General features: G+C 59.0%; 2 protein-coding genes across 2 annotated transcripts; one reads left to right on the top strand and one right to left on the bottom strand.

Annotated features, from left to right (window-relative positions):
- Positions 1 to 379: 379 nt before the first annotated feature.
- Positions 380 to 4,233, bottom strand: LOC101791001 (cytochrome P450 1A5-like). The gene is made up of 7 exons (XM_038185204.2): positions 3,866 to 4,233; positions 2,860 to 3,717; positions 2,124 to 2,247; positions 1,480 to 1,569; positions 1,270 to 1,393; positions 944 to 1,030; positions 380 to 784 (listed from the first exon to the last, which is right to left on the bottom strand). Exons 2-7 carry the CDS (start codon positions 3,715 to 3,717, stop codon positions 478 to 480), a joined length of 1,590 nt encoding a protein of 529 aa, XP_038041132.2. The 5' UTR covers positions 3,866 to 4,233; the 3' UTR covers positions 380 to 477.
- Positions 4,234 to 5,895: 1,662 nt separating this feature from the next.
- On the top strand, positions 5,896 to 9,755 carry LOC101790812 (cytochrome P450 1A4-like). The gene is made up of 7 exons (XM_027466425.3): positions 5,896 to 6,027; positions 6,179 to 7,044; positions 7,491 to 7,620; positions 7,825 to 7,914; positions 8,001 to 8,124; positions 8,245 to 8,331; positions 8,926 to 9,755. The coding sequence occupies exons 1-7, from the start codon at positions 5,949 to 5,951 to the stop codon at positions 9,230 to 9,232; spliced, it is 1,683 nt and encodes a 560-aa protein (XP_027322226.2). The 5' UTR covers positions 5,896 to 5,948; the 3' UTR covers positions 9,233 to 9,755.
- The last annotated feature ends 1,206 nt before the right edge of the window (positions 9,756 to 10,961 follow it).

Raw genomic sequence — 10,961 nt, 5'->3', positions numbered from 1 at the left:
AGCTTCAAGAGCTGTGTGTTGCACTCATTCTTGTTCCCATATTGCTGCCTGTTGGCCTTGGTGAGCCTTCTCCTCCAAAATGCTGGTCCCTGAAGAGCTCCTCCAGCCCAGCTCACCTTAACAACCCCTCTCGTTTTACTGAAAAATGAATCTGAGCAGCAGCAGAACCCCTGATACACGAGGTTTTCTGGCAGATTCTCAAAGAGGCACTAACGTGCCTTGAGTTAAAGACAAACCTCCCCTGAATGGGGTCTCGGAGTGACATGACAACTCAGTTGGGCAATTAAAAACACATTAAAAATGTGATGGAATATCCAACAGCAGAAACGCCAGGAAATGAAAAGGGAGGAAAACAGTAGAAGACAAACAAGATAAAAGGGGTGCTTCAATGGCTTCAGTTTATTGTGTGGCCTTGCAAGGTTGTGCCAGCCCCGGGGCTGGTACGAGGGCACCCACGGCTGGGGATGAGCCCACTGCTCAGCTCAGGCTCACCATGGGGAAGCGCTGCTTGACCTGGAAGTGCTCACATCGCTTGTGCTTGAGGGACAGTCCATAGCGCGGCGTCATGTCCACCTTCCTGCCGTCACGGACACTGAACTCCAGCTGCTGCAGCAAGGTGGTCAGGAAGAGGAAGACCTGCCTCCTGGCGATGAACTCCCCGATGCACCTCCTCTTCCCCAGGCCGAAGATCAGCACCTTCTCCCCGTCCTCTTTGTTCACCTCGGTCCCTTCGGCGTTGAGGAAACGCTCCGGGTTGAAAACGTGTGGGTCCTTCCAAAGTTTCCTGGGGTGGAGAAGGTCAGGTGCTGAGATGGAGTCTCCTGGCCATGTACGCAGGGGGGCTCTCCTGGGAGCCAGTTAGGATATCCCTGGGTTTAGTAGACCCCTTACCCACCCCTTTTTCCCTTAAAGCAGGAGGTTTTCTGCCTCTGCAGGTACTCACTCGTCGTGGTTCACCTGCCACTGGTTGACAAACACACAACGGCCCTTTGGGATGTAGTACCCGTTCAGCACTGTGTCCTTGGTCGTGCTGGGGGGAGAAGAGAGGGCTGTGAGGTTTTGGAAATCAAAAAGGCTCTTCCACATCCTCACGGACTCAACGTTTGCCCACACTGCCCTGCATGGGTGCAGTGAGCTCCCTGTGTCCATGATGAAGCCATTATTGTACTAATTGATAGAATTTTCCCTGCTCTGCTGCTGGGCAGGCTGCACCACGGGGCCTCAGGTCCTCCCCCCGGCAAGCCCAGCCCGTCCCCACGCAGCACCTACCTGTGTGGGATGGTGAAGGGCAGGAAGGAAGAGTGCCTGAACGTCTCCAGGATGAAGGCTTCCGTGTAGGGCAGCGTGCCTTGGTCCGACAGCCGTGGCCTCCTCTCCCGGCCGATGGTCTGATCTGCGGGAGGAGGGGAGGAGAAGCTGCTTGGGGCCAGCCCTCACCTCACAGGTCCCAGCCCCAAAGAATTGGGCTCATCAGCTCACCCAGTTCGGCCTGGATCCTCTTCTGGATGTTGGGGTACGTCACCAGGTACATGAGGCACCAGGACAGGGAGTTTGTCACGCTTTCAAAGCCTAGGTGGATGGGGGAGATCGTGCAGACCCCATGAGTGTCATGCACAACACGGGTTATGCATGACCCCATACGTGCTAAGCTCGCTGCCGGACCGACACGTGGATGGCTAACAAGGGAGAGGACATCCCGGGCACGCCGTAGGGCTTGGGTTTGTATCCTGTTGGAGGAAAGGAAGCTTTGCTAAAAGGTTCAGTTCTCATTTGTCCAGAATCGCCCTGGGGTTATGCCAGGTTTGTGTAAGATTTCAACTTCTTTGGAAGTGGGGGAGTTTCCACAGAGCTACTTAAGGGTGAATCAGGCAGCAGACATCTCCCTCAACCAGGAAAAGCCACCCTGACCGAGCTACCAACCGTGCCCCTGGCTTGTTCCTGAAGCTTCCTTCCAGACCTAATATCCCACATGGTCTCTGGGGGTGTCCTAAGAAGGTCCAGAGCAGGGGGACGGGTGCTTGGACCCAAAGTGGCCACCTGGTGCTGGACAATTGGGGTCAGAGCTGTAAGGTGAGGAGCCCGAGGTGACCTGCTGTAGCTGAGGGAGCAGTGGGGCAAGATACCTGCTCCGAAGAGGTCATTGACCAGGTTGACAATCTTCTCATTAGGGATCCGCGCGGCGGTGCTGGCTTCTTTCTTATCCAGGCACTGCTCGATGAGGGAGTCGGTGATGTCTCGGATGTTGTCCTGAGGAAGAGAAGAGAAGAGAAGAGAAGAGAAGAGAAGAGAAGAGAAGAGAAGAGAAGAGAAGAGAAGAGAAGAGAAGAGAAGAGAAGAGAAGAGAAGAGAAGAGAAGAGAAGAGAAGAGAAGAGAAGAGAAGAGAAGAGAAGAGAAGAGAAGAGAAGAGAAGAGAAGAGAAGAGAAGAGAAGAGAAGAGAAGAGAAGAGAAGAGAAGAGAAGAGAAGAGAAGAGAAGAGAAGAGAAGAGAAGCCAGTGGCCAAGCAGAGCATTGGGTTACCAACTGGAGAACATCATCTTTCAGCCCCCGTGGTGGTCCCTACTGATTTTGCAGCCAATGGAAATGAGGAGGTGGCTCTGCAGGGCACCTGTGCAAGCAGCCTTGCTGACAGGTCAGAATATTGCCCAACCAACTGCTCTTAGCACACAAGGCCACCAAGGAGCATGTGTACTGGCCTGCAACACGAAGAGGTTACAGCTGGACAGGCTGTACTCCTAGATGGAGCAATATCTGCAGGAACACTGATGGCCATGGCCACTCGGCTGCGGGAGGACAACCAAGTCCCCATCACAGAGTGGGACCCATCTCTGGGGCAGGCGGGGGTCCCCAAAGCTCTCACCTTGTCATAGGTCTCGTAGTGCTCCTTGACAATCACCTGCAGGAAGCGCACGAGCCGCTGGTTGTAATCTTTGAAGAGATCCATGGAGCGGCTGGGCAGGTAGCGCAGCAGCGGGATGAAGTCCGAGGGGTTGCCAGCAGCTGCCACCTCCCCGAATTTCTCGCTGTCATTGACCAGGCTGAGCAGCTCCTGGTCGTTGTGGTCGTAGCGCTTGCCAAAGCACATGGCGCAGATGACGTTGGCCACCGAGACCACCAGGTAGCGGTACGGGTCAAAGCTCTGCTCCTCCTCCATCACCTGCAGGAACTTGGTGACCAGGTAGGCGGCCTCCTTGGAGACGTGCTCCTCCAGGAGGCAGCTGGAGGACGATGTGGAGCTGGCGGCGATGGAGAAAGTCTTCAGGGCGTTCTGGGCCAGCTTGCGGCGCGCTTTCCACACTTCCCCCACCTCGGGGCTAAAGCCCAGGCTCTGCCCATCCGCGATGTGTCGGAAGCTGGGGAGGTCGGGGCGCCCCATGAAGTCCTCCCCTTGCCTCACCAGCGCCTGCCGCAGGGTGTCCAGCCCACTCAGCACCAGCACGGGCTGGGAGCCGATGGCCACCTCCATCACGTCCCCGTACTTCTGGCTCAGCCGCGTCAGGGCCAGGTGCGGGTCCTTCCTCAGCTCCAGCACGTTGCCCACCACGGGGAGCCCGCGGGGACCCGGGGGGGGCTTCAGCCCCTTGGGCACGCGGCGCCGCAGGGGCTGGGTGAGCAGCAGGAGCAGGCAGAAGGCAGCGGCCACCAGCAGGACCCCGGTGGCCATGACACTGCTGGGGCTCCCTGCCAGCCCTGATGCAGCCTCCATCCCTGCTGCCATCTAGAAGGAGATATCGGGAAGCGAGGTGCAGGATTAGCACAGGGAACCCCAAAGAGGTCAGGGAGAGCCATAGCATGAATCCTCCCAGCCAGCTTTAAAACCTTCCACGTCCGTGCTCAGAGCCGCACACGCACACACCCCCGCCTACCTGCAGGTCCTCAGGTCACAGAGGGCTGGGGTCCCAGCAGAGCGAGGAGAGGGGGTCCCAAACCCCCGGATGGCTTCCTCTCCTCCTGCCTCCTGCTCCACTCAAGGCTTTAAACAAGCAGCCGGGTGCTTATCTGCTGGGTCACGGCGAGGAGGACCCATGGGACAGCTATCCATTAACAGAGGGGGCCGAGCCCCCGGAGCCAGCCCCGCAGCCCAGGGCAGACGTCCCCCAGCTCCAGCACGCCGCCGGGGAGGACGAGCAGGGTACTGGTGTCCCACGGTGGCAGGACCTCGCGGCCGGGGCCAGCCTCAGGTTAACGATTGGCCAGGGTTGCGTGAGAAGTCGCTGGCACGCTTCCTGACCACGGCACGCGACCGCTGCCTGGGCTGTGCCCCACGACCCTGTCCCCCCTCTCCAAAAAAAACAAAAAACCCCAGTGGGGGACACTCAGGGTCCTGGCTCAGCCGGAGGGAGCGGGGCTGTTCGTTAGGTGGAGGGATTTTTTTTTTTTTCCTCCAAGTTTTCTTCCGTTCTTTGGAAAGCACGGGGGGAATCGTGCCCAGGTAGAAGCTGAGCTAATATTTAATAAAGGGCTTTCAACACCTGGCCCAAGCGGGATCATTAATAGCAGTGAGTAGGCTCATTAACGCTTGGCAGGGACAGTTACAAAACCCAGGCTGCTAAAATTCAGCCCAATAATTGCACACGCTAACGAGAGGCACCGTGCGGACGGCTCACGCGGGAGATGCCTCCCAGCCCTGCGTGGGGAGGACAGGACGCCTGCGGAGACACGGGGGGGATTCGCTCAAATACGTGGGAAACCCTAAAAAAAAAAAAGAAAAAATAATAAAATAAATAAAAGGTTTTGGGGATGGCAAACACCCCAATGGCGTGGTGCGGGTGGTGGGCACGGGGGATGTGGGTGCTGAAAGGGCACGGCTGCAGCAGCTGTGGGTGTGCAAGGTGCGTGTGCACGGCGGGAACCTATAGAGGTACCTATAGAGGGGGACGGGGCTGCATGCCCTGCGTGTCCTGCGTGTCCCCTGTCACCGGGATGTCCCCAAGCGCGGTGGCACTGCTGAGCCCCCCCATCCCCTCCCGGGTCCTATGGGGGGCTCACAAGTGGGACCGAGCCCCGTTACCCGCTGCGGGAGGAGGGGAAGGGGATGGAGCGCGGGGTGGGGGGGTGGGGGGGGGCGATCCTGGCCGGCGCCACCCTGACCCCGGGCCGGGCTCCTGGACGTGGGGCCACCGCCCTGGCCCTTTATAAGCCATTTCCCCCCCCCACACCCATAGCGTGACAACGAGTGACCATCCCAGGTCCGTCCCGGCCCCTTCGCACGCGATGCTGTCCCCTTGCCCCCCCCCCCCCCCCTCCGCCCCCCGACGTGACCCCAGCCCCCGTTGTCCCCGGGGGCCGGGGGTGGGGGGGGGGGACAGAGGGCACGGCGGCTTCTCACGCGAACCTGGACAATTTTTAACCCGCAAGCCCCGGCCGTGACCCCCACCCCCGCCGCCCCCCCCCCTCCCCGCGACGTGGCCCCCCGTGGACCTGCCCCGCATCCCCCACGGGGGTCTTGGGGGGATCGGGATGGATCCGGGACCCTCATTTTAGGGCACGTCCAGGGTGGGGGAGCCCCGAGAGGTGCGGGACGGAGCCGGTGCGTGCCCCCCCCCACACCCCCCCGGCGAGTTCGCGGATCCCCGTGGGGCTGCGGCTCCTTTAAGCGGCTCCCCGGTGGTGTGCCAGGGTGCCCAAACCTCCCTCCCGCTTCGCACGCGATGTCCCCTCCTTGTCACCCCCCCCGGGACCTCCTTGTCACCCCCCCCGGGACCTCCGTGTCCCCCCCCCGGTGTCCCTGCAGCCCCCGGTGTCCCTGCAGCCCCCGGTGCCGCGCACGCCCCCGGCGCCGTGCCGCGCGCCCCGTCGGGGCGGCCCCCGGGGAGCGCTGGGGAGGGGTCGGGGGGGGGTCCCGTAAATCCCGGGGGGGCTGTTCGGGAATTTGGCCGCTCGGCAGCTTTGATTAGGCTTCTGTCACGTGGGGGGGGGAGGCGGCCCGGCCAATCGGGGCGGGAGGCGATGCATATAAAGCAGGGCCGGCGGGGCGCACCGTACCTGGCGGCGGGATCGGGCCCCCGAGGGAGCGCTGCGCCCCGAGGTGAGCACCGCTGGGAGAGGGACCCCCCCTGGAAATCCCCCCAAAAAACACCCTGACAGCATCCTGCTGGGAGCTAGCGCTTGTGGGATGCAGGGGGGGCTTCTGTAGGGTCCTCACTGCCCCCTCCCTAATTGCTGCCCTTCTCCCCTAGGATCCTCGATGGCAGCGGGGATGGAGGCTGCGATGGGGTTGGTGAGGAGCGCCGGGGGTGTCTCAGCCACCGAGGTCCTGCTGGCGGCCACCGTCTTCTGCCTGCTCCTGCTGCTCACCCAGCCCCTGCGGCGCCGCGTGCCCAAGGGGCTGAAGCCCCCCCCGGGTCCCCGCGGGCTCCCCGTGGTGGGCAACGTGCTGGAGCTGAGGAAGGACCCGCACCTGGCCCTGACGCGGCTGAGCCAGAAGTACGGGGACGTGATGGAGGTGGCCATCGGCTCCCAGCCCGTGCTGGTGCTGAGCGGGCTGGACACCCTGCGGCAGGCGCTGGTGAGGCAAGGGGAGGACTTCATGGGGCGCCCCGACCTCCCCAGCTTCCGACTCATCGCGAACGGGCAGAGCCTGGCCTTCAGCCCCGAGGCGGGGGAAGTGTGGAAAGCGCGCCGCAAGCTGGCTCAGAACGCCCTGAAGACTTTCTCCATCGCCGCCAGCCCCACGTCGTCCTCAAGCTGCCTCCTGGAGGAGCACGTCTCCAAGGAGGCTGCCTACCTGGTCACCAAGTTCCTGCAGGTGATGGAGGAGCAGCAGAGCTTCGACCCGTGCCGCTACCTGGTGGTCTCGGTGGCCAACGTCATCTGCGCCATGTGCTTCGGCAAGCGCTACGACCACAATGACCAGGAGCTGCTCAGCCTGGTCAACGACAGCAACGAATTTGGGGACGTGGCGGCTTCTGGCAACCCCTCGGACTTCATCCCGCTGCTGCGCTACCTGCCCAGCCGCTCCATGGATCTCTTTAAGGACATCAACAGGCGCTTCAACATGTTCATAGAGAAAATTGTCCAGGAGCATTACGCCACCTTTAACAAGGTAAGAGCTCGGATGCTGTTCTGGGGCAAAGCTTTCCCTCACTTTGCTGCTTGTTCTCTTATTGCATTCTTTTTGTCATGGTCCCATTCATTGAAATCATTAGAAGAGGGCACAGAAGTAGAGCTTTGTGCTTAATGAAATTGAGCTTCTGAGGAGGAAGCCCAAATCAAATTCTGCTGCTTATGGGATGCGGTAGAGCCTCTTGAGCTGATGGTTTTGCTGCAGCTGGTTCTCAGTTCCCTAACGGAGCTGATCCCACCAGCTTGGCTCTGCAGCCTGTCCTCCACCAAACACCGCTGCCCCTTGCTGGGTGCTGAACCTGGCACCCCCTGCCTCCAGCATCCCCCTTTGTGTTCGTGAGGGAAGGAAGAGCTGGTGCCTCCTGGAGCTGGGTAACGGGAGGCTTCACCTGCCCTGGTGCCTCTGACCCCTTGGCTCTTCCCCAGGAGCACATCAGGGACATCACAGACTCGCTGATCGGGCACTGCCAGGAGAGAAAGACAGCAGGGGAGGACACCAACCTCCAGCCCTCCAACCAGAGCATCATTGCCATCGTCAATGACCTCTTTGGGGCAGGTGAGGCCATCTCTGTGGGTGCAGCCCCCTCCCCTGGCTGTGCCTGGGGCTTTGGAGCTGATGCTGGGCTCACAGGCAGTCATGGGTACAGGAGGTGGCTTTTGAAGGGAAGCTCTCCCAGGCTGTGTGTTACCATGCGGGGTGCTGGGATTTGTGAATATTCTGCCTTTCGGTAGCTAAATGCCTTTCTTTGTGTCCATCCAGGCTTTGACACCGTGACAACCGCCCTGTCCTGGTGCCTCATGTATGCTGCCTCATACCCTGACATGCAGAAGAGGATCCAGGCTGAACTGGGTGAGCTGACGAGCCCGTTTCTTTGGGGCTGGGACCTGTGAGGCGAGGGCTGGCCCCAAGCAGCTTCTCCTCCCCTCCTCCCACAGATCAGACCATCGGCCAGGAGAGGAGGCCGCGGCTGTCGGACCGAGGCACGCTGCCCTACACGGAAGCCTTCATCCTGGAGACGTTCAGGCACTCTTCTTTCCTGCCCTTCACCATCCCACACAGGTAGGTGCTGACTGGGGTTTTGGAGGTCCCAGCAAACAGCACCTCCAGAACTTGTGCTTGTTTCACCATGAGGCTGTCAGTTTCCTCTGAATCTCTCCCCTCTGCCTGTATTTCTTCCAGGACGACGAAAGCCACTGCTCTGAACGGCTACTACATCCCCAAGGACACCTGCGTGTTCGTCAACCAGTGGCAGGTGAACCACGACGAGTGAGTACACCACAGCGTTCCTGTTTGGGGTGCAGTCGGCTTGCTTGGGATGAAGATTGCACGGATCTGTCCTTAAAAGTCTGATCAAGTCCCAGACCGAGTATTTTGGGTCAGAAGCTTTGCTCTGCCACAGGAGCATGGTCTGTCCCCATATCTGAGCGGCAGTTCCTTGGTTAAGGTGCTGGAAAAAAACACAGCATGGCCAGGCTGGGACAGGTCGGGAGGTTTTAAGGGGGGATGCAAGATGAGAAATCCCTCAGGTCTCCATCCTTCCTTTGTCAAAGTTCCTGCCCGATTCCTGCGCTCCCATTTCAGCTGGAGGCACAGGACCTCTCTAGATGTTACGTGCTGATTTCAGCCGTCCCTGGTATCTGCGTAGGCAAACACAATCCGGGGCTGAAGTGGAGGCTTCAATGGGCTGAGCTGATAGGGGCTGACATGCAGCTGGCATTTCGGGTGGGGAACAGGGGCCACAGCAGGCTGCCAACATTTCAGGGTGGTGAAATGAGACAACATTGCAACACTCCTCGCAAAGAGGGCTCTCTTTGCCTGCTGTCCCCAGCAGCTCGCTCAGGTCTCTCCTTTCTGCTGCAGGAAGCTCTGGCAGGACCCCTCCGCCTTCAAGCCCGAGCGGTTCCTCAACGCAGCCGGGACCGAGATCAACAGGACGGAGAGCGACAAAGTGCTGACGTTTGGCCTGGGGAGGAGGCGCTGCATCGGCGAGTCCATCGGCCGCTGGGAGGTCTTCCTCTTCCTCACCACCCTGCTGCAGCAGCTGGAGTTCAGCCTGGCCCCCGGTGAGGCGGTGGACCTCACCCCTCAGTACGGGCTGACCATGAAGTACAAGAAGTGTGAGCGCTTCCAGATAAAGAGGCGCCTCCCCTCCAACGGCTCGCTGTGAGGCAGCGAAAAATAAAGGCGATAAATGACTTTTTGGGTCGGGCGCCTCCGCTCGTGCTCCCGGCGTGGAGCTGCTCCTGGTACCACCTTGCTTCACCACAGGCATCCTCGTGCTCAGGCTGAAGAGGAATTTGCACGATGAATCCCTGAGTGTTTGCACCCCGGAGGTGCCCTGAGGACTGGAAATGTGTGATTTAGGTCATGCTGCCCACAGGTCATGGTGGTAGCTGCCCCCAAAGGAGAAGCCTCCTGGGCAATACCAAATGAACGAGAGCCAGGGACGCAAAGCAATGAGAGGCACAGTAAAATGCTTCTGGACTATGTATTTGCTGCTTCAACTAGTATTTTTCTAACAATAGATCGGTATATTCTGACTAATTGAGGGCTGCAGGAGATGCATGGAGCAAGTCTTCCTGGCACATGGAGCAGGAATTTGTGCTGCTTTCTGGGGGCTGCATGGAGATGCATCCATCTGCAGAGAGAAATGGCACGGGATTTCTAACCCAATAAATGCTTTTATGAAAGTTTCTTCCTCCTTGCTGCTTTTATTCCTCTTGGGGGGAGGATGGGGTGACACAAATCACATCTCTGTCCTTAAAGATCTAACAGGGCTGTGTTGGATTCTTCTGGGGGGAGCTAAATGGGATGCTCACATGAAGGAGAGCTTCCCTGTCCTTGGGGGTACATGATCTAGGTGAGAAAAGACCTTTGAGGTCATCAAGTCCAACCACCAACCTGACCTGGGTCCTGTCACCAAGCCCTGCCACTCGGTGCCACATCTGAAGGATGAGGTCCCCTCCTGGTGTGTACGGGGAGGACCAGGGTATTGACAGCAGTGCGTTTCCCTAAAAACCCCGTGCGGTGGTCTTCTCCACCCTGTAAAGCAGCAAAGGGACTGTGGGTGCTCCTGGTGCCCCCCAGCTGCTCTGAGCTTCTTGGGTGCCTCTTAAAGCGGTGATAAACGCACAGCAGCCACACAAACAATGAGCAGCTTCGTGTGTTTCAGGGATTCTTGTAAATTTTTTAAAAAGTGATCACAGTTGGCACGTGAAGAACTGAATCCAGACCCTGTGTGGGAAGAAAATACTGAAAGCAAAAAAAAAAACAAATCATGTTTGCCTCACTGCATCCTCTGAGACAAGCCTTCCTCCTGCTGTGACCTGTCTTGGGGAGATCATGGGGGTGAGGTGGAGCTGTCATGGAGATGGAAGAGGTGTCATGCAGGTGTTACAGAAATGGTGGAGGTCTCATGGAGGTGGTGGAGGTGCCATGGAGGTATTATGGGATGGGGGAGGTACCATGGAGGTACTGTGGAGGTATCATGGAGGTATTTTGACACTGTTTCCCACAGCATTCTCCTCAAGAAACTGTCTGTTCTTGGCTTGGACTGGCACACGCTTCGTTGGGTTAGAAACTGGCTGGATAGCCGGGCCCAAAGAGTTGTGGTGAATGGAGTCAAGTCCAGTTGGAGGCCAGTCACTACTGGCGTCCCCCAGGGCTCGGTGCTCGGGCCAGTCCTCTTTAATATCTTCATCGATGATCTGGATGAGAGCATTGAGTGCACCCTCAGTAAGTTCGCAGATGACACCAAGTTAGGTGCGTGTCGATCTGCTCGAGGGTAGGAAGGCTCTGCAGGAGGATCTGGATAGGCTGCACCGATGGGCTGAGCCCAACTGCATGAAGTTCAACAAGGCCAAGTGCCGGGTCCTGCACCTGGGGCGCAATAACCC

The sequence above is a fragment of the Anas platyrhynchos genome, chromosome 11, assembly GCF_047663525.1.
Source record: "Anas platyrhynchos isolate ZD024472 breed Pekin duck chromosome 11, IASCAAS_PekinDuck_T2T, whole genome shotgun sequence".
NCBI lineage: Eukaryota > Metazoa > Chordata > Aves > Anseriformes > Anatidae > Anas > Anas platyrhynchos.
Note: the sequence above shows the minus strand (reverse complement) of the source record. Positions and strands in the feature narration are given on the sequence as shown.